At 39.4% G+C, this 26,733-nt stretch overlaps 2 protein-coding genes across 3 annotated transcripts in view; both read right to left on the bottom strand.

Annotated features, from left to right (window-relative positions):
- Nucleotides 1-14,670, bottom strand: part of gpc1a (glypican 1a) — a 28,772-nt gene extending 14,102 nt beyond the window's left edge. The window contains exon 1 of the mRNA XM_077607362.1: nt 14,181-14,670. Coding sequence (XP_077463488.1) covers nt 14,181-14,322 — 142 coding nt within the window. The 5' untranslated portion in view covers nt 14,323-14,670. The remainder of the gene's footprint in view (nt 1-14,180) is intronic.
- An 8,973-nt stretch (nt 14,671-23,643) lies between these two features.
- Nucleotides 23,644-26,733, bottom strand: part of LOC144078905 (glypican-5-like) — a 32,933-nt gene continuing 29,843 nt past the window's right edge. The window contains exons 10-12 of one of the 2 annotated variants that reach the window (XM_077607361.1): nt 24,769-24,866; nt 24,481-24,595; nt 23,644-23,885 (exon numbers count right to left, since the gene is read on the bottom strand). In XM_077607361.1, the coding sequence (XP_077463487.1) occupies nt 24,491-24,595; nt 24,769-24,866 (203 nt within the window). In that variant the 3' untranslated portion in view covers nt 23,644-23,885; nt 24,481-24,490. Of the gene's footprint in view, nt 24,596-24,768; nt 24,867-26,733 lie in introns of both variants that reach the window. The other variant, XM_077607360.1, reaches the window with a different exon arrangement.

The following is a 26,733-nucleotide window of genomic DNA, read 5'->3' as shown; positions in this document are numbered from 1 at the left end:
ATAATTAAAAATAGTGAATTATGTATTGCCACCTGATGGTCTACTCAGTCTGACTTTGGTGCATGCAGTGTTGACATCGAATTGATTCCTGCTCAGTGGCGGTGTGATTGTGAGTGCCAATGGTTGTCTGTATCTGTGTCTGCCGTATGACTGCTTGGTGACCAGTTTAGGGTGTACTCCACCTTTTGCCCAAAGTCACCTGGCATTGGCTCTAGCACCCCCAACCCTGACCAGGAATTGCAGTGTTGAAAATGAATGAATGAAAGATTGTTTTGCAATGATTCTGTTTATTTTCCTCAACCTAGGAGGGAGATATGAGTTGTTATTTGTAACCCATCACTTAGCCCAAAAAATACTGGTCCAGCCCACTTGAGATCAAATTGCTGGCAAAATAAGTTTGACACTCTAAACTGTAGGCTGCGAATACTTTGTTCATCAGGTGCTTTCGTACTGGTCATGAGGCTCAAGGGTCACCAAGTGCAAGTTTCTTTAGAACATTTAAGGGAATGTTTAGGGGCTTGGGGAGCCTGGGGCATGGAAGGGGGCAGGGAGTAATTGTCCAAGAGGAGAAGTAGAGCAGAAGAGGAGATGTCATCATCATTGTGGCTCCATAAATCTTTCATAGAATCTTTGGCACTGAATGCCAAGAATCACTTGGAATGTGAATCATTACATAGAGCACAGTATCTTATTGGATTTTATCTGGTCAGGGTGTTTTATGTTCCTTTAAAATACAGCAACACTTAGGAATGTATTTTTGTGCTCAGAGGTGAAATGAATACTACCAATGAACAAAGCAACCACGACACACATATTACATTGCCTACATCAAAGCAGTAGCCATCCTTGTCACTATTATTTTGTAGATCGTGGAATGTCGTTCAGATCAAAAACTCAAATAAGGATCGCAACTATAATCTCCTCTTAATCTCATAGAATTTGACAGAAATTCTCAAATACGGATCGCAACTATAGTCTCCTCCTAATCTCATAGAATTTGACAGAAATTCTAAATTAAACCATTTGTAAGTGGAAGGTGTTTTGTAACATATCTTAGGTATCTTCTGTCAATCGTCATCACTGTCAACTATTGGGTTCATTTTTTCAATTTGGTTTTGGCAGAGGGAAGAAGTTTAAAATGTCACCAAGACACCAACAGTGTTGATGTGTGACTGTCCACCAGCTTTCATTGTTGGTTGCTCATATGAGTCAGAAGTCAGCATTTGAATTTTGTTAGTTTGTTTTGAATGAATCCCCGGAAGACAGGGCGTTTTCCATGTAATAGAAATAAATTGTGAAATGGAATGATATATCGATTCCCTAAAAGGACAGAACTGAGAACAGAAATGACACAGCCAAAAATATGCTTACACAATATAGTTGGTACATTAATGGTCCCTGAATGGCCCTGAAAATTTAACATGGCTGTTTTTGTCCAGGAGTCTAGAGGTTTTCATAATTTAGGAATGTAGTATTTCGCAATGAAATACATTTGAGTTGTTGCTATTATATAACGCATGATGATTTTACCAGTGTTATTTTATTTGTCTTGTCTAGTATGGTAAAAAAAAGGTTTAAAAGACAGGCAGTCAACTGAACCAATGACAAAGGCTTCATTTGGTGCCCTGATGACTTCATGTAATCCTCATATTTTTCTTGTATTAATTTGTTTTCCAGTTCTACAATATACTAAGCTCTCTTAAAAGCAAGTAGCACATGATGCAATCATCATTTAAATAATCTTGAGTAGGGACTCTATTTTTGGGTAAGTACCCAATTGATTTCATTATAAGCAACAATTTGTGAGCACTTCAATGTTCAAAATAATAACCTTTTATCACATGTGGTAGGTTCTAAACTAAAAAGTTGTATTTTTTTCTTACAACAAGAATATTAAATTTAAAAAATGTATGGTTGACGCTGCACTGAATTGTACGTACATTTTTTTCTGTATAAATGGTTGACTTGCACAATATAAAGTCAACTACACAATCAGATTGCAGCCTCACAGTGATCTCCTGGTCTCTCAGTTGTATCTTCTTGAAAATAATGTGTTTAACGTCAATAAAACTGATTGTATTTAAATACTGCACATTGTAGAATGCAACATAAAAAAACACAACATTGGCTAGTGATATCTACATGATCGTTTCTCAAAGTAAATTTGTAATCTCAACTCCACAAAACACTGACACAAATTCATCTGGCAGCACCTCAAACACGCCCAGCTATTTATATTCATCACATGATACACAGGGCAATATTGAGTCATCAAATGTAGATCCACTCAATACCATAATAACTCAGTTACGTACAGTACACAAGCAAGGAAGATGTGTATTATTAACTTTCTTAAAGCCATTCTACAACAGAATGAAGGTCATAAACAACACAGGATCCGAGACAACTCATTTACCAACTTTTCCACGGTTAAAAAATCATAGAGGTACATTGTCTTTTTCAAACCTTGCATCTTACACAGCAATTTAGAGAATATGTTCAAGGCATATGCATCCTCCTATATTTCTGTATTGTTTCAATGGTATTTGCACTCATCATAGCTTGTCACCTCTGATAGGCTGCCGACAAATTCAGGGTGTAACCTGCCTCTTGCCCATGGATACCTGGGATAGGCTCCAGCATCCCTGCATCCCTTCTGAGGATATGCAGTACATAGGGAGAATGAATTATTGGGTTGTCAAAATGCTTGTAATTTATCATGCTTGATGATTGAATATAAGTGGCACTGTATAAAATGTTACTAAGAATATATCCAATAACTCAGGAACAATATACAGATATTCATTCATTTTCCGAACCGCTTATCGTCACAAGGGTTGCAGAGGGTGCTGGAGCCTTTCCCAGCTGATTTCGGGCACTTTGTGCCACTTTGTGACTACAGTCTCGACTGGTTGCCATTTAGTTGTAGGACACAGAGCGACAAACAACAATCCGCACTCACAATCATACTGCCACCAGCAGGACTCGAGCCCACACCTGCCCGCAACGAAGTCAGGTGATTGAACCTATACACCACATGTGTCAAAGTGGCAGCCCGGGGGCCAGATCTGGCCCGCCGCATCATTTTGTGTGGCCCGGGAAAGTAAATCATGAGTGGCGACTTTCTGTTTTAGGATCAGATGTATATTAAATTTCCTGATTTCCCCCCTTTTAAGTCAATAATTGTAATTTTTTAATTATTTTCTTCTGTGTCTTTAGTTCAAAAATAATTTTGTAAAATCTAAAAATATATTTTAAAAAAGCTAAAATAAACATTGTTTTAGATCTATAAAAAACTGAATATTCAGGGCTTTTAATCCAGTTCTTTTAATCCCTTCATAAAAAAATCTAAATATTATATCTAAAATGGTCCGGCCCACGTGAAATCAAGTTGACGTTAAAGCGTCCCGCGAACCAACCCGAGTCTGACACCCCTGCTCTAAACCATCAGGCAGCCATGTTTTAAAATGTGTATTAAAATATTTTTTTTCTATTGTTGATGCCAAAAACCAAATAGACATAGGAATTGAAGATGTCAGCGCTAAGCACATAAAGAAGTATTTTAAAAGAAGATTGGTCAATGAATGGTAAATGAAAGGCATCATGAATCACAATAAGTAGTTTTGTCCCCATTCTCTTTATTTGTTTAGTTTCATCACATAAGTGGGCATCCTCCTCAAATCAGGTAAGTCCTTGCAAAACAAATATATTGGTCAATTTGTGTTTCAGGGATATCTTTCTTCAAAAAGTACACATTTTACTTTATGTAATGCTATGCTGTGTATGTCAAACCATATACAATAGCCGTTGTGTTTAAAAAAGCTTGGAAATTCATGCTTAAAATCATGTTTAAATTGGTTGAAGATGTGCATACTATAGCATATCAATATTCATATTCATATTCAGGTGTCTAACTCGGCTGTGAACTCGAGGATATGAATGGCAGTGAAGGGAGAAAACCAAAACTGATTAGCTAAATCTCTAGCGGACATTTGGACCTTCTGCGCATGGAGGAGCATGCTAAATTCTTTTTTATGGACAATTAGTCCATGATTTACTTCACGTATACAAGTACAAACAGTAAAAATGTTGAACCGTGTCTAGTTAAGTTTAACAATACATACATACGACGCATTCAGAGATTGCCAAATCCAAAAATGGACAGAATGTTGTGTACAGAGTATGCCACCACTGGCGGATTTTTTTTCTCTGCAAGATATGAAGCATATTATTTAATAATTCCCTTTTCCATACCGCTTATCCTCTAAAGGTCGCGGGAGGTGCTGGAGCCAATCACAGTCACTGCGGCTCTTATATTTGATCAAACTGGGGCACACCGCTACGAAACTAAAAACAGATTTACAATTAATCCAAGCCCTGCATGCTTCCATTTGTGACCTTATTTAGCTGGATCAAGGTCACTCAGTAGACATGTAATTTAGGATCTCGGGTCCCTGTAATTGTGATGCAATTTCACCAAAATGTATATGGGAGCTTTATTCCCTTTAAACTATAACACCAAAAAGGCTTAAAAAAATTAAATAGTGTGCTCATTGGCTGTCTTTTAAGCCGAATAGAATTTACTATACACGTATAAATGAACAAAGGCACATACTGGTGTGCTCAGGCATTTTGCAACTATTGCTACAGTACGTAATAATCACAATGAACCACCAGAAGAGCTGAATATTGTTGACACAGTTTTATACATTATTCAGTTTCGTCTCCCTTACAGAAAATGTCACTATTCATTATTTTTTTTAAATGAATAAGTTTATTTCACTTAATAGCATTGCCAGACATAAAATACAAAGATTCACAAGGATAAAAAGTAAGAATAATAAATAAAATAAATAAAATAAATAAAATAAAATAATAATAATAAAAATTTAAAAATTTAAATGGAACATGACACATAACACATAACTTCACACCTTCCTCACACAGTCGAGGACACTGTATGCGTTGCCGCGGCACACTGCAAGAGAAATGCGCTGTAACAGCCATTGACACTCGCGTGGCTCGTTTGAAACAGCCACGAGCCGGGAACCTACTTCTAACAGAAACTTCAAAGTGGAGTCCCCACATACACCTGAGGTTTCGAAGGCTATGGGCTGGAACAAGTATCTATCGACAAGCGGTGCATACTTGACGGCCTTCATTGACTCTGCCTTGTTCGCAGCTGAGCACGCTTTTATTGCAGATGAAGCAATTGATGATTGAGAAAAGGTATCAACAACTGTCACATCCCACGTCAAACACTTTCCCATCTTCCATGGAAAGATCGACAAGCCGTCAGGCCTTCGCTCGTCTGCACGCACCAGGCCACTTGGCTCGAGGATTGAAGGAACACCAGCTTGACATAGTGCGCGTTTAACGATGTCGTTGATGTTGGAGTGACGAGGGAAGCGACCAGCTTGGACACGGCAGGACAAGGGGTGGAGAGCTCGGCTATCTATTGAATGACCACACTTACACGGAATCGGGTCGCAAACTTTGACACCAAGACGATGAGCAATCGAGATGCGAAGCTCATCGGGGGAGAGCTTATTGCCCAAAGTCACACTTGGCAAGGCATTCAGCCAAGTCCCGGAGGGAAACGTCGACGCTGATAATATTCGACTGCGGTCCCACTGATTCGAGGAATCTTTTAAATTAGAATTCACTGGAATTAGTCTGGCTGGCTTCATTCCAAAACTATGAATCATACAGGTTTGAAACTTGCTGTAGTGGTGCATGTTGGGCAGAAGAACTTTGTATTTTTAAAGTGAATGGTCACCAAATGGCCTCAAAATCGGTAAAAATATTGTGACCACTGCTACCGGAACCAATTGTTCTAATTTGTTGGAAAATAATCCGTCCCGTTTGCATTTCTTGGTAAATCAGAACAAGGAAACCGAACCAACAGTATCATAACCAGAATAAAAAATCACAAACTAAATTGATCAAAACGGTGAAGTTTTTTTTAAACTGTATCGTTAACAAGCCTTTATATTGTTTTTTTGTTTTTTTACATGAAATCACAAAACTTCAAGTGATGTGATTGATTTAATTGTAAATTCATGTATCCGCATATTCCATATGTGTCAGTCTATCTCAAAAGTATAAGGTCATACAGATCCGAATTTTGAAGAATTTTTTAAACTAACAGTTGCAAGACATCATTCATTCATCCAAAAGCTTTAATGAGATCAATAGTTTAACCCAGAATTAGATATTATTGACAGTTTGGCCAATTCTGTTTGGCCACTATATAATTTTGCATCCTGCTGAAAATATTTTTATGATTCAAAAATGGCCACTCGATGGTGTAGGGGTCAGGCAGTATGGGTTTGATTCCCCTTAATTGATAGTGTGACTGTGAGCCTGAGTGGTTGTCGGTTTCATTGTGACCCGCAATTAGCTGATAGGCTCCGACACCCCCTGCGACCGGTACGGAAGATAAATGAATGATTCAAACTGTTTCAACTTTTAATCACCTGCTGCGATAAAACCCATCTCAGAAAGGAAGTGACCTCTGCACTATTAAAAATCAGTTTCATTATGACCAAACTAATGTCCCTCTTAAATAAGCCTTGTGCCTCACACCCACTACACAACAAGTAATAAATCAGCAATAGTAATGGAAAAATAAAGACCTGAAGTATGACAAACTGAGGGCAAACATCCATAAAAAGAATAAGCCACAAAGAATAAGAAGCACTTCCACATTCTAACAGTCACTCTGACGGGGTCTGGACTGGTTCAATCAACAAAGATCAAGGTGACTCATTATTTTGCAGTAAAGTTAAAGGGGAGCACTGGTTTGAATTATTCCCCTTAATTTATTTGTGGCTTCCCTTTCCTAATGAGCGTTTTATAAAAACCTTGTTACTAACATGGCAAAGTATTAACTAATGGAGAGACATATGACTTTGGCATGTTGCATTCTGCACCCTTTATAAGAACCTGTATGTAGCCATAATACCATGTAACCTTACTGCTAACCCTGCTTTAACACTGAATTAAAATGGAACAGAGCAAAAAGGGGCATGAAAGTGTAATGATGAGACATTAAGGGAAAATTGAGATGACATGAGAATAAAAATAAAATGAAAGCACAGTGACAAGGTAGGAGTTCAATGGTAGACGAGAGAAGAAAATAAAATGTTAACAAGATGGACGCATCAGTTTGCTGTGGCAAAGTGACTCATAAGTACTGTAGCTATTTTTGATGTTCTTTTTTGTTGACTTGTAAAGATTGGGGGTCAAATAACACAAAAAATAAACTACATTCACCTTTATTCTACTGAATAAACGATCAGAATATGTTGTACTATTCAACTTACTCATGCTCTCCAGAACGTCTTAAGTACGGCAAAAATAGAAAAGTAAAAAAATCCTTCTAAAGCACTAGACAGCTCAACAACAGTATGGAGGACTTCAGTCTGCAAAACCTCATAGTGTGCTCTGTTCATTAATACTCAAGGTTTATGACAATGCCTTTATTATCTTTTTTTTTTTTTTGTAGAGGCGTTGGAAATTATTGCAGAGTATCCTTTAAGAAACTGATAATTTCCACCTGATGATGAGAAGGTTCGCTTGGTTCGGTGTGGGTAGGCGTGGGCTCGATTCCAGATGGTGGCAGTATGATTGTGAGCATTAGTGGTTGTCTGTCTGTCTGTGTGCCGGCTGACTGGCGACCAGTCTAGGTTGTAATCTGCCTTTGGCCCAAGATCAGGTGGGAGAGGCTCGGGCATCTCCCGCAACCCTTACGAGCATGAATGAATGAATGAATTACCAAACTAAAAATACCCCACTCTACCACAGACCAGCCATGCCTGCTGCCCAGCATGATCATTTATTGGCACACGTGTATGTGCGGCAACCAAAATCAAATATTGTTAGTAGCCAAATGCATTTTCCAAAACTGTTTTAGAAATATGACTCTTTGCATCACTGAGAAACTGTCTTGACTGTGCAAATTTCTGCATTCACGGGTGAATGAGTCACGATATAGCAAAGCTCAAGTGACTCTCTAGGACAACTAGATTCAGTATTAAGTATTAGCAGTGGGGTGGAACCAGCGATTTGTGTTCTTGCATGGATAATAGTACTCCGATACAAAGAAATGCTGTGTGGAAACACAAACTTCAGAACACAAACGCAAGAAAAACGAAAGTAGGCATGTATGTTATATGGCAATGTGAGCATGTGTTGATGCCATGTTTTGAACTAGAAACTGCTAAAAGAGATTAAGTGATCTGGTTTAGTGGGAGATTAGACATCAGCCTTTAATCCAACAGTAATGATGGTCCTAGTGATGGGAAGGTGGCATACAACATGAGAGTAGAGGTGTGTGTGTATATCACTGAACTGTTCAAAATCTTAATACGGTTATTATTTCAGTAGTTTAATATTTGGTTGCTGATGATTCTCATGAGATGTAGTAAAGCCATTAATGGGGGCATATCAGAGGCAGATTAGTTATTGCTGTACTTTCAAAGTTGTGATGTATCAAATCCCCTGGATGAAAGGAACATTAGTTCACAGGGTGAGGGCAACCATATTCAGGTCGAGAAGAAAATTTTGCTTCGATGTATAACAACTGCGTCGTTACACTTGTGGACTGAATGGTTTGGAATCAAGGCAGTCAGACATACTAACCACTTTTCTGCTGGGTCGCATACGTGAATTTTTTTAAATGGTACATTTTTACTGTGATAAAATGGAATTCTAGGAAAAGTGCTTCAGACAAATGAATGGATGAATAAAATTGAATTTTCACATTTATTTTTAGGTCTTCGCCTTTAAATTATCAATTGATGAAATGGATTGGGTTAGGACAAAATGATGATTTACAAAATTTGGCAAACTGGTAATAAATTAACAGGTTATAATACACATTCCACTGTGCCTTAAAATTATTATGAGCTGAAGAATAGTTTTTATAGTATGCCTTGAAACTACAAATCTCAAGGAGTAAAAGAGATTCTTCATGGACACGACAAAAACATGTTAGTTTTTTTGAATAGTTGATAAATAGAAACAGATAAAGACATCTAGGAAAATATTTTGTATTATTACAATGATGTGAGCTTTAAAATCACTGACTGTAGAGCACAGTATGGAGTCATAATGAATTATTCCGTTTACACGTAGGTGAGGATCGCTTGATATGCAATTTTAATGATTAAATAAAAATGTCTCTGGGGACAGAAAAAAATAGAAGAGAGTAATTTAAAATACAAATCCCAGACGGATCATAACAGTGCATTTCCCTAAACTGAAGTTTGTTTCTTCGGTAACTGTTTGAGCTTGTTTAATTCTGGCATTATTAATTGAAATGTCTCCCAAGACAAGGGTTCAGCAATAATTTAACATTTTACTCCAAAAATAAAATGGGGGAGAGAGAGAGAGAGAGAGAGAGAGAGAGAGAGAGAGAGAGAGAGAGAGAGAGAGAGAGAGAGAGAGAGAGAGACAGACAGAGACAGAGAGAGAGAGAGAGCGAGAGAGAGAGAGAGAGAGAGAGAGAGAGAGAGAGAGAGAGAGAGAGAGAGAGAGAGAGAGAGAGAGAGAGTCATGCATTCTACTTGTTTGTTTTATCTTTACGAATGAATTTTCGGCTGCTTCCTGTAGATCTGATTAGTGAAACTGGAATTTTGGTATTCAAACAAGAAAAATGAACTCATTAACATATTTTTCTGTTGCATGCCACACACTGACTTCTGGAGCCCTGGTCTTGAAATTGCAGAAGTCCAATAGGCGGGGCAGGGCTTGTGTTCAATGCAGCTTAAATATACAGTATTTCATGATGTCCTATTTAGGGTTTCTTCATGAAAGCAATATTCAATAGATAAACACTATTTGGTGGAAACCTCAGACCAAATGTCAAACAAAATGGTCTCGTTCTGTTCCTGCAGGTCATTTGATCACATGGGTGTGTGCTTCTCTCCAAAATAATGCATTTGTGATGGACACCTCTTTGGAGGTGTTGGTTTTCACTGACTTTAAGACATGCACCACACCCGAACACTAAAATTGAATACATCTTAACCTCTGGCCATGTGTTCAGAGTAGAAACGGCTGGCAGGCAAAAAGAGAACTGGCAGACAGCAAGAAAAAGGATGACTTCTATTCACAAAGCATTGAACCTGTGGCACAATAAGATATGTGAGTAGGGAGAAAACAGAATAAGAGTGTCTAACTCATGAGGCAAGAATGTAGGGCATGCATGCTACAGTAGTCAAGAGTTCAGTGAATTATTATAAATAATACAAACTGTACATTTCTTAAACTTTATTGGACCTTTTTCACAGAATCTTGCAGTGAGAGGAAAAAACAAAAGCAGGTTGAAATTACCTGGGTCTGACTTGAGAAGCACTTTAATCCATTGACTTAAAATTCATTCTCTTCTTTAATTTCATTATTTCATTCATTTTCTCAACTGCTTATCCTCACAAGGGTCGTGGGGGGTGCTGGAGCCTATCCCAGCCCACTATGGGCTCCAGGCGGGGGACACGCCAGCCCATCACGGGTCACAAGAAGACGGACAACCATTCACACTCAGACTGATCACTTGGGGGAAATTTAGAATGTTTTTGGGATGTGGGAGGAAACCGGAATACCTGGAAAGAACCCACACAAGCCAGGGGAACATGCAAACTCCACACAGTGAGGACCACTATATATATATATATTTTTTTTTTTTTTTATTATTACTAAACCATTAAAATGAAGGTGATAAAGAATTTGATTACGTTAGGCGGACCGGGGGCTGAGTAGTTAGCGCATCAACCTTTCTGGGGTCGTGGATTCGATTCCAGGTCGGTCCTTACTGTGTGGATTTTGCATGTTCCCAAAAACACGCAAGGTAGGCTGGTTGAAAACCCTTAAGCTCCTTTGAGAGAGAGCCACCCGCCGAGTCTCACACCCTATGCCAAACCTTACATTTCCCACAGCCATGACTACCATTGCTATCCATTCTCTGTACCGCACGTCTTCACTGGGCTAGGAAATGTGTATGGAGTCAATCACAGTTAACTGGGCGAATGACAGGCTACACCCATAATAGGTCACCGTCCAGTCACATGTGTGAAGAATCTGAATTATCTGGACAAAACTCATGAAGGAAAGACATTGGGAGAAACCTGGACCTCAGAACTACAAGGCAAATTTCCTAACTCTTTGCAGGCAGTTGTTTCCAATTAATGTTTTTTTCAGGAGCCCATGGGCAACAAATCGTTTCAAGTACAGTAGGCATGCGAGATGAGTATTTCTCCCTGAGGACAACAGCTACTGTACCCTCACAATAATGAATAGTCGCTCTTTAAGGGAATTCTACTCCCTGTCACAATCTTTCTGTGCCTATCTGCTTGCCAGTTTCAATTATTTCAGAAGGAGGCAAAACTCTTGCTCAAATAACTGGAGCAGATTGTGGTCCAAGTGATAAAGGCATTGTTTTTTTCATCAGTCAATAAAATATGAGTTTTTAATGGAGAGGGAGGAGTGAGCTATGTTGGACTCCTCCTTGGCTATCTCTGAAGCACCCACTGAGACCTTGAGTGACTCACTTCTCTCTCTCTCCTGAAAATTTATCTGAACACCCCTCCCCCTCTCTCCATCCCTCTGCTGATCCTCTGGTGTCTTTGCCTCCTTCCTCCGTCTGTCCACGACTTACTCATTCAAGTTGCATTTATCTGTCTTTCTGTTGTCTCTGTGTTGGTATCGCATTCGGCATCAACCACCCACACAAAACTGCTTCATATCCCACCACACAAGACATATGTGCATGACCTTCTGCATGATACACAGCTTGCACACAGACACATTGTACTCTTTTGTCTCCATCTTTCCAGGCTCCTGCCACTGTCCACCCCTAAATGATTGAAGAGACGCATTCAAGGAAATAGCCAAAGACCTTGCTGTTCAGCCTTCACAGTTAAAATAGTAAAATCCAAATGTGTGAAGTATGGCTCAAGTGTGATGTCTGTTTGACAGATACATGGACTGACCAGTTATCGCTATGATTATCTGATATTCAGTAATAATTGACTGGTTGATTAACGAATTCATTCCACCGTTTCATTCCCTCATGTTCTGATCCTCACAAGGGTCACAGGGGGTGCTGGAGCCAATCCCAGTTAACTACAGGCAGCAAGCAGGTGATATTCTGAATGAATGGCCAGCCAATTGCAGGGCACAAAACGATCAACAGAGCAGAATCACATTTGTAATGCTAAATCAAACCAAACCAAACATTTTCCCATTGTCAGTGGGCTCATAGAAATCAGTATTAAAACCCATTCCTGCCACAATAAAAACTATTTCTTTAACCAGAGCATGAAGTCTATTTCTGTCTGAGGAAAAAATATTTTATTTTAATTGCACAGCCTGTTTCTGCTAAAAAGCAGACTAGGCTTTTTACTAGCCACTGGCGCTGCCCATTTCCGCCAGGGCAAAAAAAAAAGAAAACTCAGACCACTTTTACGCACACAAGCCAAGCAACATTTACAAAATTATTCAGACTAGGTACTTTTATGCACGAGTATAAGCTAATAAAGGAGACACAAACAATCAGTAAGTAATAAATAAGGTGCTTAGAAGTTAGAACTCAGAAATATGTACCTAGTATAGTGATGGAGTTGAGGACTGTATGTGTCACTACCATCAAGACCATCAAGTCAGCTGTTTGTAATGGAAAAGGTTGAGTGAAAGGATCGGATAAAGCATGGCCCTATAAAGATATGATGTCCTTTTAGCCCTTTTTCAACTCTGGCATTGATGCTAAATGAAATTATTGAATCTTGGCTATCAGCACCAAAGCCACAAGTTGGGGAAGGGACAGGAATGGACATCATACCTTCATAAACACACAAATTAGATTCCGCTGTGTGTAGCAAGATCTCAAGATCTATTGTAGCCTGCAAGTAAATTTCAAACATTATGTAGCTTTACATGCAGCAGCAAGAGAAAAAAAGAAAACAAGTATCTGGCCAAAGGAAAAAATAAATAGATGGTGTACTTTTAGTACAGGGTTGGAAGTTGTATTATTAATATGATAATAACTGATTAGCTGCTTTGTAGTTGATATAGTGCTTCGCTGCAAATTTTTTGAGCATTTCGTAAGTCTGTTTTGTCAAAGTTTGACAAATAAGGAAACCCCTAATCTTTTGGTTCCTCTAAATCCAATTATAATCAATAGAAAGTGTTATACTCATACTTGGTTCCTCTGTTAGTGAGCTAAATTACATACTTTAGTTTCATGTCTCATTTTCTCATCTCATTTTCTGAACCGCTTTATCCTGTGGAGGGTTGTGGGGGATGTTGGAGCCGATTCCAGCTGACTTTGGGCCAGAGGCGGGGGACACCTTGAATTGGTTGCTAGCCAATCGCAGGGCATAAGGAGACAAACAACCATTTACACTGACACTCATACCTAGGGGCAATTTAGAGTGTTCAATCAGCCTACCGTGCATGTTTTTGGAATGTGGGAGGAAACCACAGTACCCAGAGAAAACCTACGCAAGCCCGGGGAGAACATGCAAACTCTACACAGGTGGACCGACCTGGATTTGAACCCGGTTGCCCCACTGTGAGGCCGACGCGATAACCACTCATCCGCCGTGCCGCCCGTTTAATTTTATTCACGAAACGTAATATTGAATTTGAACGCACATAGCGTGAGCTTGGCGGCCCGGCGGAAAAAGTGGTTAGCGCGTCAGCCTCACAGTTCTGGGGTCGAGGGTTAGATCCCAGGTGGGTCCTTACTGTGTGGAGTTTCCATCTTAGGGTAGGCTGGTTGAGCACTCTAAATTGCCCCTAGGTATGAGTATGGGCGTAAATGGTTGTCTGTCTCCTTGTGCCCTGCGATTGGCTGGCCACCGATTCAGGGTGCCCCCCCGCCTCTGGCCCGAAGTCAGCTGGGTTAGGCTCCAGCACCCCTTGCGAGCCGGGTGAGAGTTTCAGAAAACTAATGAATTTTCATGTATTACTGGTGTCAAATTAAGGTACGGAAAAAAAAACAATGAACATAGGTATAGTATATACTTTTTTCTTATTGGCAGGAATGGGCTTCCATAAATCATTTTTTACTCGCACACATTCAGTAAGTATGGTCAATCTCTATACAAAAAAAAGGTTGTTCACGTGAATAAACAATTAACAATTAACCCGCGCGCTGTTTTGGGATTTCAACTGACCAGAGGTCTCTGTTTGAGGTACACCGGCCAGCGTGAAGCCTTTCCCGGTGTAGAACTGGCGCAGGTCGGCGCAGCTCCTGTTCGGTGTCTGCCCCGCTGCTCCGGTCAGACCCAGCAGCAGAGAAATGAGAAAAAGTCGCATCTTCTCAAGTGTAGTCCAAGAAAATCTGGCTGGGAAAATAAATCAATAAAAAATCGGAGTTCTACAACGAGTCCTTGTCACGGTAGTGTGGCGGTCGTTCAGCCGGGTTGTCCTCCCATAGTGGGACTATTGGAAGGATAAGAATGGTAGAAAGGGAACGGGAAGCTGTAGGTGTCGGGTACACCCCTTCACCTCTTTCCCCTCCTCTGCTGGAGGGATGCCGGAGACAAAGAGAGAGAGAGAAAGAGAGAGACGGGATGGGAGGGAGAGAGAGAGAACAGAAAGAGAGAGAGCGCAGGTGTTCTGTTAAAGCAGGAGTAATATGAAAACTGCTGGCTTCTGGATAAAATATAATGCGTTGCTTATGCAGACAACATCGACTACTACAGCGGATAGAAGTACGACAGGTACGTTTTTGGAATATAAGTGTGGACCTCCTTAGGGTTCTTTGATCGCTCACTCACACGGTCGAACAGCGCTACCTGCAGGTGATATATCTCATCTCATCTCATTTTCTGTATCGCTTTATCCACATTAGGGTCGCGGGGGGTGCTTGAGCCTATCCCATCTGACTGCGGGCCAGAGGCGGGGGACATGCTGAATCGGTGGCCAGCCGATCGCAGGGCACAAGGAGACGGACAACCATGCACTCTCACACCCATACCTAGGGGCAATTTAGAGTGTCCAATCAGCCTACCATACATGTTTTGGGGATGTGGTAGTAAAACGGAGTACCCAGAAAAATACCACATAAGCCTGAGAGAAGCCAGAGAACCTGGAGGAAACCCACGCAGGCCTGGGGAGAACATACAAACTCCACAGAGATGGACGTGACCTAGACTTCAACCCAGGACCCCGGAGCTCTGAGGCCGACGTACTAACCACTCCATAGTTAAGAATTCTACATATGAAATACTCAGGTTACAAAAAGCTTAGTTGTGAAAAAGATACAAAAGAAATCCAAGTTATGAAATGTCGAACAAATTCAAACATCCCATCAAAACGTAGATTCACTTCTGTGACCGTTTTTTAATTTATTTTTGTGGTACAGTTGCTTTCCTTTTGGCCAGATGCGATCTGAAATAGGGAAACGGCCACCGGCAGAGTTTGAGCACGACTGTCCAATCAAAAGCTCCTTTACAATAGAGGTTCCTGTAGAGCAGGGGTAGGTGACACTACCCCAGCGCCTTATAATCTTTTTTTTTCATTACACTCTTTTGCATGGATTTTCTCATTGATACTCATTGATTAGCAACAACGTAACAATGTTGTCAAAAGAATTCAGAGACTTTTTGTACTTTAAAAGTGGTGAAGTGACTAAAAAGGCACACATTTTCATGTATGTTGACTTTTAAATTCGGAGCATGGCTCTCAAGGATTAACATTTAAAAAATATGAATTGTTTATGGCTCTTTCCATCAAAAAGATTCCCGACCCCTGCTGTAGAGGTTCACTCGCCTGACTTCGGTGTGGGCAGGTGCAGGCTCAATTCCTGCTGGTGGCGGTATGATTGGGAGTGCAAACGGTCATCTGTGTCACTGTGTGCCCTATGACAGACTGTCGAACAGTCTAGTGCACATGTGTCAAAGTGGCGGCCCGGAGGCCAAATCTGGCCCGCCGCATCATTTTGTGTGGCCCGGGAAAGTAAATCATGAGTGCCGACTTTCTGTTTTAGGATCAAATTAAAATGAAGAGTATATATGTATATAAATTTTTCTGATTTTCCCCCTTTTAAATCAATAAATGTAAATTTTTAATCATTTTTTTCTGTGTTTTTAGTTAAAATATCATTTTGTAAAATCTAAAAATATATTTTAAAAAAAGCTAGAATAAACATTGTTTTAGATCTATAAAAAAAACCTGAATATTCAGGGCTTTTAATCCAGTTCTTTTAATCCATTTATTTAAAAAAATCTAAATATTATATCTAAAATGGTCAGGCCCACGTGAAATCAAGTTGACGTTAAAGCGGCCCGCGAACCAACCCGAGTCTGACACTCGTGGTCTAGGGTGTAGCCTGCCTTCCGCCCAAAGACAGCTGGGTTGGGCTCCAGCAACCCCCACAACCCTTTTGAGGACGGGCTGGAAGATGAATGAATGAAATAATGATTACAATAGAATGACTGTGGATTGCATTAGTAAACCAAACATGTTCTACCAACATTTTTCCCCCTGCTACTGCTACATCTGTTAAAGTCATACAACTGAAAAATCGATAACCATGAGATTGAACAAATGTCCATATAGCTTTCCTAATCTCCAACATAAGGTTCATCTTCTTTGTGGCACCCATTAATTGGAGAACTTCCATCAACAATTGGCAACAGAAATGTCATATACTATGTTTGCACAAATCAGTAAGTGGGGAAAATATTACATCCTTCTGATAACATGCAAGAGCGTTGAATTTTTTATAAAAAAAATTGTGATGTTTGTATCACAAAATGATCTTCACTTCTAGCCCAGAATGCATCTCTGTGAAGGGATTTGTCATTGATGGGGGGAAGGGGGTAGTATGTTCTCATGCTCACTCTGAGCACTGGTGGACTTGATGGATGAGGTGTCTGATACCCAGCAGTTTGCCACATCCAACATCCTTTCTGTGGCAGAGCCCGGAAAGGTCACTACTGGCAACTCTGAAGTCTGACAGACACATTTGAAATGGATGAATCGCAAACAATCTACAGACAACATTGGAGCCTTGTGTTGTTTGCTCCAAAAAAATAAACTCAGATAAGTAGAGGTGAGTAAACGGTATTTATGCCAATCCAGTCTTTAACATATGTCAAGGACGTGTTATGGTGATTGCTGGCATATAGAAATACCTTTAATAAATGTCACACTTTCACTTTTCCATTGATTTAGGTATTTTTGGGATATCTCAGAGCAGAGCGGGTCAGATGGTATATTTGGAATTGTGTTCAAATCCAGCGCTCACAATGAATGTTTTAAGTGTGTACTTTGAACATGTACTATATACCTTCCATGCAAAGGAATAAAGAACAGACAACAGGTCACAGATTAAAATGCTTGATGGCGAAAAGAAAAAAACAAGTTGACATTGATGAAGCCCCGGTGAGAGAGGAAACTCTTGTTCCCTTATGATTTTACCTAGAACATGGGATATTATCAATGTGTCCAGTAAGATTTTTTTGGCACCGGATACCCATTCTGACACCCAGCTGTGTGGCATCATTGGCTGATACCGCTACTTTATTTCAACAATAAAGTATTGTATTCTGTTGACAGGATTGAACATGTTCCTACAGGGTGAAACAAATTGGAATTTTTGATGTGCGTATTACAGACATAATCAAGTTGCAGCCCTAAATGATGTGTCAAAGTGGCGGCCCGGGGGGCAAATCTGGCCCGCCGCATCATTTTGTGTGGCCCGGGAAAGTAAATCATGAGTGGCGAATTTCAGTTTTAGGATCAAATTAAAATGAAGAGTATAGATGTATATTAAATTTCCTGATTTTCCCCCTTTTAAATCAATAATTGTAATTTTTTAATCATTTTTTTCTGTGTTTTTAGTTCAAAAATCATTTTGTAAAATCTAAATATATATATAAAAAAAGCTAAAATAAACATTGTTTTATATCTATAAAAATTGAATATTCAGGGATTTTAATCCAGTTCTTTTAATCCATTTATTAAAAAAAAATCTAAATATTATATCTAAAATGGTCCGGCCCACGTGAAATCAAGTTGACGTTAAAGCGGGCCGCGAACCAACCCGAGTCTGACACCCTTGACGTAAACAGTCCGCCACTTTAGTAACCAAGGTGAATTCCGGATGAAATTCAGATTATCTCAGTTTAGTTATTGCAAAGGTCAATGTGCAATCTCAACAGTAAATTTCAAAAATGCATTCGTACAAAAAGATCCCTTCTAAAATACATAACAATAAAAAAAAGAAAATTCCATAATTGGTTCTTAAATGGCACATTTTAAAGTTTCACTTGAATGTATTTAAAAAAAATCCATCTCTGTTGATTTTGTTGGATTGGTAAAAAAACTTTTTTTGTGTCACTTGTGATAAACAAATTGGCGGTGAGATCAACAACTGAGTTTTGATATTGACAGCACTAAATGCAATTGAAGTGGGAGGCTGGCAGCAAATAAATTACCAAACTTCACAGTCCATTTCAAATGAATTGGGCTTCTACTAATGATAAACTCCATCAATTTTACACCGGAAAGGTGAATTGGGCATTTAGTTGGAAAACTACCGTCGTTGCAGCAATGTACGTAAATCTAAATGATTGAAATTATGTCACAATTTTTTTGTGTTCATTCAATGCATCATTTTTTTCAGTGCAGTAATATCTGTGCACAGTGTTAGGTGGTAATTGTGAGGTGTGCTAAAAATGTGACTGAAAGATGTTTCTGCCTGTGAACGCTCTCGCAAAGCCACGATTGGGTAGAAGTGTTGTGTGTGCTAAAGAAAGAAGGCATACTTTTAAAATCCCCCATCTTATTGTACACAACAACTACCACAAAAAAATGTTTTTTATGTCATGTTATGTTTTTGTGTTTTAGGTTTTGGTTTGTCATTTTTAACGTATCAGCAGATTAAATGGATTTCCTAAATAGTAAAAGTAAAAAAAAAATCATTTTTTGGATTGGAGGAAATAAATTGTGCCTTAGAGATGACAGACACATCAGTTAAACATCAATTTAGCTCCAGAAAGTTTATTTAAGACATTTCGAAACGAAGTCTCACTCTCACTAGCCTGCCAATTTTGATGGAATGAACATCCTGATTTACTCCCATGAGAAAATCATAGGTTATTTAATCCATCAATCGCCTGAAGAGGTGGCTGTGTTCCTCATCAACCGAAATTCAATATGAGCCAGATTAGATGAAAATCTCACAGGAAAGAATTTCAACTAGTACCTCTTGGTAAATGTTCTTGTAATAATGTGAATAAGTACCATTTATTGTGAAGTTTCCTCCGTGAGCAACCAGCTCGTTGTTGCCACAAGCTATAAAAGTCAATACATTATAAATTAATCCAACATAAATGAGTACTAGAAGACGCAAAATCTATTCTTAGTACATCATACCTGACACCTCTTCTTCTCAAACATAATTATCATGCAGACATAATGGGCAGTCTTTTTCCATGTGCATGCCTGTGAGGCACCAAAGCATGAAGATGTCTGAAAGAGAAAGATAATTAGAGTCAAGGCTGTAAAGCCTGCTGAAACCTGCATGCATGCTTCCAGTGGTAAGTAGTCTTGTATAATGCTTGAGAGTCAAAACGACAAATATTTCTTCATAATCAGTCATTTATGTCAGCATCTGCCACAGGTAAAGAGGTTAATAAACATCAGTGATATACACTTAACAAGGACAGCAGGAATAATGATTATCTAATATAAGAACACCCACGCACATGCTAGCACACATACACACACATAAATAATAAATCATATAATTCATGAGGACATGTCTCTTTTAATAGCTTACCTGTCACTCACACTGCCATCTATTTGCCACTCAAGATAAAATCACTCTGTTACAACCAGTAGAGATTGACATAATGGCATTGACGTGAATCACTACTTCTTGCTTTGGTTAAAAATACTTTTTGTTATGTTATTGTGGCAGGAATGGGTTTACATACTGATTTCTATGAGCACACTGACAATGGGAATAAAAGTTTGGTTTGGTTTGGTTTGATTTAGCATTGAAATCTGATTATGCTCTGCTGATTGTTTAATATCTCACAATATTGGGGTCTCATACTATATGCAATTGATCCAACTTTACACTCCCATATCCATGTGTGTGTGTGGCTGTGTGTGTGTGTGTGTGTGTGTGTGTGTGTGTGTGTGTGTGTGTGTGTGTGGTAGGGAGTCTCGATATATGCATGAAAAAGCAACTGGCCATTGATTAAATAAACGGAAATTAATTTCATCATTTTTTTGTCTTAAGACACTGATGGATTTGAAACAAATTTCCTCTTTGTATTACATGCATTCCTGACTGGCATGAATTAATACTGGATGTAATATCTGTGACAGCAATGTACAAATTAGAAGAAACAGCAAAAATGTTGGGCTCAACGAGAGAGGCCGTTTATACTTAGGCAATAAATGTTTCCTAATAATTCATTGATCAAGGCGGCTCGGCGGATGAGTGGTTAGCGTGTCGGCCTTGCAGCTCTGGGGCCGAGGGTTCGATCCCAGGAGTTTGTATGGTCTTCCTAGGCTTGCCTGGATTTTCTCTGAGTACTATGGTTTGCTTACAAATCCCAAAAACAAGCAGGGTAGGCTGGTTGAGTGCTTTAAATTTCCTCTAGGCATGAGTGAGAGGGTGGTTATCCGTTTCCTTGTGCCCTGCAATTGGCTGGCTTCGATTTAGGGTATCCCCTGCCTGGTGCTCGTAGTTAGCTGGGATAGGCTCCAGCCCCTTGCGACCCTTGTGAGAATAAGTAGCACGGAAAATGAATGAATGAATAATTCTCACAATAGTTCACATCATTCAACACCATTGTTTTCCAGGATTCATCGGTCATTTCAAAAGACATCTTTTTCTAATTTTAACATCTTTTTCTAATTTTTTCATATTGCCAGATAATCCTTATCATTATTTAGAAATAATAATAATCGGACATAGGCTTTGTCATCATCATTGACTCGACAAAAGCCTAATTGTCATCATATCCAGAAACTCCGTATGACGAAATTGGTAGTGCTTCTCCATAAGGTGCGTTTTCCCGGCAAAATACCCAAATAAGTGATAATTTCGGACTCGTAATTTGGCATTCTGCCGTGATGGGTGCATCGCATCACCCCCCGAGCGGATCACTTACATCTCACTGTCTTTCACTTACCTTCAGTCAGCCAGTAGGAGGCAGATTACCACCCAACGTCTATTCATATTACCTCACCCCGAAGTTATTACGCAGAGTCCTGATGGATGTGGGAAAAAACTGTCCTTAAGCCTATTTGTCTGTACTTTGTGGGACCTATAGCGTCTGCCAGAGGGTAGCAGCTGGAACAGATTGTTACCAGGGTGAGATGAGTCCGACCCAAGTCTAACAGTTTGTGGTCGGTTCATTAAGAAGTTCTTTATCCAGCAGCAGATGGAAGAGGATAGTCCAAGGTGGGAGAGTTTGTTAGTCAGAATTCCGGTATTATAGTGTTGAAGGCTGAGCTATAGTCAATGTAAAGCATCCTCACGTAATTCCCGACCAAAATAATTAAAATAACCACCCAAAGCTTGATTTGAGAACACAGTCTGGTTGGTTATCTTAATTCATCATAGTTGTGGTTCATAAAAAATATGAATGAACAAATTGCTAAAAGGCGGTCTTGGCAGTATATCCCTTACCCAAAATGAAATCAATTCACCGCGTACAAAGCTGACCAATTCTGGCAGTGGTTGCAAATACTCACATTTGAGCAAATAGACCCACCTCTAAATAACCTTCTAAATGGCATTCCTAATAGGCCAAAGATTGTGATTACCCTGAAGACTGCTGGTGACTCATCCTTAAAAACGTGATTTAACAACTCCAGACAGCCAATCCTTTATATTATCATTATGTAACAGATGTGTTAGGTCCTTCATTTTACATTCCCCTTATCCTCACAAGGGTTGCAGGGGTGCTGGAGACTATCCCAGCCAATTTAGGGCTGCAGGACAACCCGAATTGTTGGCCAGTCAAAATTTTGGAATTGGGTCATGAATATGTTAGCAGTAATATTACTGTAGTATTAAGAAAAAAAGTTAACTAACTTCATGTGCGACAGTCAATTCAAGCAGCTGAACAAGCTAGCTTTAGAGACAAAAGTAAAATCACACATCTTTACAAAAATACAGTTTCCCCCACCATCACAGAAGTGAAAGTTACATCACGGAGGTCATATGACATTTAAAACAAACAGAGAGGGATGCTAAAATCTCCTGACAACAACAAAAGACCAAAAGACAATCCAGGGAGTCACTGATAGTGTAGTGGTCCATTTGCCGGACTTTGGTGGGGCCACGTGGGATTGAATCCCACTCAGTAGTTGTTTAATTGTGAGTGTGAATGGTTATCTAGTATCTGTGTGTGTACTCTACGGCTGTCTGGCGAGCAGTTTAGGGTGTAGTTCAGGGGTGGCCAAATCCGGTCGAGGGCCCATATCTAGTCAGTTTTCCATGTCTCCCTCCACCAACACACCCGAATCAAATAATCAGTATCGTTATCAAGCTTCTGGACAGCTTGCTGATGAGTTGAGTATCTGATTTTGGTGGGGTAGAGATGTGAGGTATGGAAAACAGATTAGATAGGGGCCCTGGAGGACTGGAGTTGGGTACCCCTGATGTAGTCCACCTCTTGCCCAAGGACAGCTGGGATAGGCTCCAGCACCCTAGGGACCCTGTCAAGGTTAAGCAGTGTTGAAAATGAATGAATGACCACAATCCAATAGAAAATTCAGGTTACTAAAATACGAGTATTAGAACTTGATGTTTTTTTTAAAACTCTTCATCATTAACTGATGATATGAAATCGTTTCAAAATATCTTGGTCAGTTTGTGTTGAAGATATTGCATAGATAGAGAACGCCAAAATGCAAGTTTTTCTTTGAAAAAGGTTTATTAATAAAGAACATGACATTGATAAATAAATGTCACACAAAGCAATGTATTTAATGCATATTTGTGGAATGCGGGACCAGTCATGTCGTATACCTGGTGGTGTTTGCTTTTATCTTCTGTGCATGTTCAAACAAGTCTTTTCTGTTTCATCATCACCGGCCGCAAGAAAAAAACCCAACCAATAAAACTGTGGTGTCCACATAAGTGTTTGCGTGGAATATATTTCTCAAGGCTAAAATATGTGTGGCTGAACAAGTGAAAATAATTTTAGAGGGACAAATAGAACAGTTTTCATTATTATTATTTTATGACATTGGCAGGTATATTTTCAGGCAAAGACACCAAGAGCTAAATACGTAATTTCTTTTTCTTTTTTTTCTTTTTTTGTAAAATAATTTATTTGGGGATTTTAGTAAAAACGCAGGATATTAATAGATACAGGAAACTGTGGTTCCTTTAAGCAGAAAGTCAGTCACCCACTGACAGATATGCAAAGTGTCTTTTGGCTGTGTAACTTGCACCCTTTTGAATATATTCATCACTATTCCACTTGTCTGCATTGCTGCTGTGTAGTTTGGGGAGGGGCTGGAGACTCAAAGACCTGCCAGGCTGGGATAATCCTAATTAATATGGATTACATTGAATGTGCATTATTAGATAGGGTTTCACTGTGACTTCAATCATGTTCTATTGTATTTAGGAGAAACTAGGACAAGCCCATAAAGTTCATCAAATTTGGGAAAAGCCCTATTATGTTGGAGGATGTTTTATTAATTAATTTTAAAAATCCGACAGCCATTGAAATAAACAAAACAGGTCTGAGATTAACATTTGTTAAACAGATGGTGCCATGAATAGTTATTAATAAGTAATAATTTGCCCGTTCTTCTTTTCTCAGTATGCTTGTTTTTGTTTTCTTGATGAAGAGGGATGTTGAGAGATGGTACCCTAAAGGGCCAGAAAACTGAGAGGAAAATATGAATTATATTTTTAGTATACAACAAGAAATGTTAAACTTAATCAGAGTATTTTAATGAACTACTAAGGAGCAATTTTGGCATACTGTACATTTAAACTGTGTATTTTTGCCTATTGTGTTCTGCAGATTTACATCGTGTGCCCCTATCTCTGTCCTCCCAGGATTCATAAATTAATCATCACTGTCATGTTAATGGTGACTGCACCACATACTGCTATACTATGTCTATGATAGTATTAATCATGTGAGTGGGTAATAAAAAAGTGCAATTAAAATATACACAAGTCAGTCTAATCACTTGTATATTAGGCACTATTTACATGAAAGCCTTCTACATAAACTCTTTATATAAATATATAACATTGAGATTTGTATTTACATCTTTTGAAAAATGTGGTGCGGTGGTATCTGTGCATAGAGGTCATCAGTGCAGGCAAAATCCTCACATGAATTGAAAGTCCAACTACCATCCGAATCAATTATTGTCGTTGCCCACAAAGAAACAGTCGGTGGCCGAACTGTGCTCAAAAACATTGGAAATTCTAAGCAACCACACACAGAGCACGGTTGTTTGTCTGACCCCGATCCTGTCACTCAAAAGTCAACGGAGTTCCCAGCAGCACACATAGGAGCATCGCCAAGCTCAAATGTAGCAGTTCAAGAGTTGGCACACTGGCTGTACCTGTGAGAGGCACCTGATGGAGTAGACATAAAGGACAAAGGAATATCAATAACTGCCGTAAACATACATGAGGATGTACTTGTAGGTTTATTGCTTAAGCACAATCATGCACATGGTTTCAAAGCATCCAGTTTGACTCATTGTTGTTCAAGGTCAAAGTCCCGTATTGTGCTGACGGTAGCCTACCAGTGGCGAAGAGTTGAGGTGAGGAGGAGCGCGATTTCGAGGAAGGGGAGCCCTGTCCTTCGTCACTGGACTGTGACCACTGGATAAGTCATCCATACCTAGCAAACATATAATATAGCCAAAGAGAATATCATTATCCGTCTGTTCAGCAACTTAATAGCCACACCTTTATTTTTGTCTGTGCACTCAAACTTACTGTATCAAAGTGATAAGAAAATTATTGAGCATAAGCATTCATGTTCAGACACACAAGAAAGTCAACTCAGCTGAAAACAGTAACATAAGCTGATCCCAAGAAGCCCACGTCAGCTGGTTTCAATAATTTCCTTTTAAATCTTTGATTGGTTCAGCCTCAAGGAGTAGGCGGTTTTGACAGGCAGGGTGGATGAATTATATAGTATGTGATGAAAATTATGATCATTTTAATGTTAAAAAACAAAAGGTGAGTTGTATTTATAGCCTAAACTCAGAGTGGTATTCCTTCACAAACGAACTTAAAGGATAGTCTTGTCCAGCCCATCAAGACCAGCCTGGCAGATATGGTCTCCAGAGAGGGGCCTGATGGAGGTTAAAAAAAAACCTAAAAAAAAACACCAGTGAACCAGGTGACTTGGGCTTCTGCTGCATTTAAGTCTGGAAATTGATTTTATCAGTTTAAACCATTCACTTGGGGAACTTGTTAATTACAATTACAAGACAACAAGCTGTACCTACACTGTAAATATCACAAACATAAAGACCGTTCCACTGTTATGAAGCGGGAAACATGTGGATCCCTACATAAACTCAGGAGATCTTATGCATGGTAATATTTATTAAACAAAGGGACACAAGTAAAACAAAAACAGCACAAATTTATTCAACTAACAACAAAAATAAGAAGGCAAAATGACCTGAAAAATTCAGAATTAAGGATGGAAAAATCTATCAAAAACTAGGAAACAAAGTACGAAATTACCACACTAACAAATACAACCATACAAAGGCATGAAAACCTGGAGGAAATGTATGCTGCACACAGCAGTAAGCAAAGTAACTGACTTTGACAGCAGTCCTGAAATACTGACGGCTCCAAAATCAGTGTCACTTGGGCACTTCCATTCAGCTAACCCAAAAGAAAAAAAATATGAGAGCACGATACAGACATAAAAAAATCAGAGACGGAGAGTAACAGTGATTAAATAGTAATATAATTTTGTGAATGTTTTTTTTTGTAGACTGCAAATTCCAGGTCACCTTTAGTTCATGGCAATCAAAGGTTTTTGCCTCACAGATTCGTTCACACCACCATTGCGGCACAGCTGGCATCCCAGAGGAGCTGACATGAAGGACAGGGTACTTGCTACATACTTCATACTGGCTAAAGAGGACAGATGGTGGGAAGAAAACACCAATGCGGCATCTTTGCCTTTCTAAGCAAACAAATCTCTCCTGTTCAATTGTGATTTTTAATTAAAAAACGCTTCCAAAATAATTAAATAAAAAAGGAAGAGAAGTCTATGCCCACGGGTGACAGTAAGATTTCCAGGCAGGTGGAGTGGAGCAGAGCAATAAATCAGAACTTCAGTGACCTGCACAGAGTATGCTGATTGCTATGCAGATAGCAAATTCCTAACAAAGGCACACACTTCTCTAACCATTAGTCTGAAGAACTATGCCTAGTTCCTGAAAGAAAATCTGTGTTTTGTCGCTCCAATTGATTCAAGGCCCAGAGAGACCAATGCAATCAGTTTGTGCCAACTTAACAGTATTGTGATACAAAAATAACCGCTTTTAACATTGATAAAAACATTTTAGTGGCAAGTGTGCGTTGGCCTCACAGTTCTGGGGTTGAGGGTTCGATCCCAGGTGGGTCCTCACTGTGTGGATTTTGCATGTTCTCCTGGCCTTGCATGGGTTTTTTACGGGTACTTGGGTTTCCTCTCACATAAAAAAAACATGCAGGGTAGGCTGTTTGAACACTAT

This window comes from Stigmatopora argus, chromosome 8, assembly GCF_051989625.1.
Source record: "Stigmatopora argus isolate UIUO_Sarg chromosome 8, RoL_Sarg_1.0, whole genome shotgun sequence".
NCBI classification, from domain to species: domain Eukaryota; kingdom Metazoa; phylum Chordata; class Actinopteri; order Syngnathiformes; family Syngnathidae; genus Stigmatopora; species Stigmatopora argus.
This window is presented reverse-complemented; position numbering and strand designations above follow the sequence as displayed.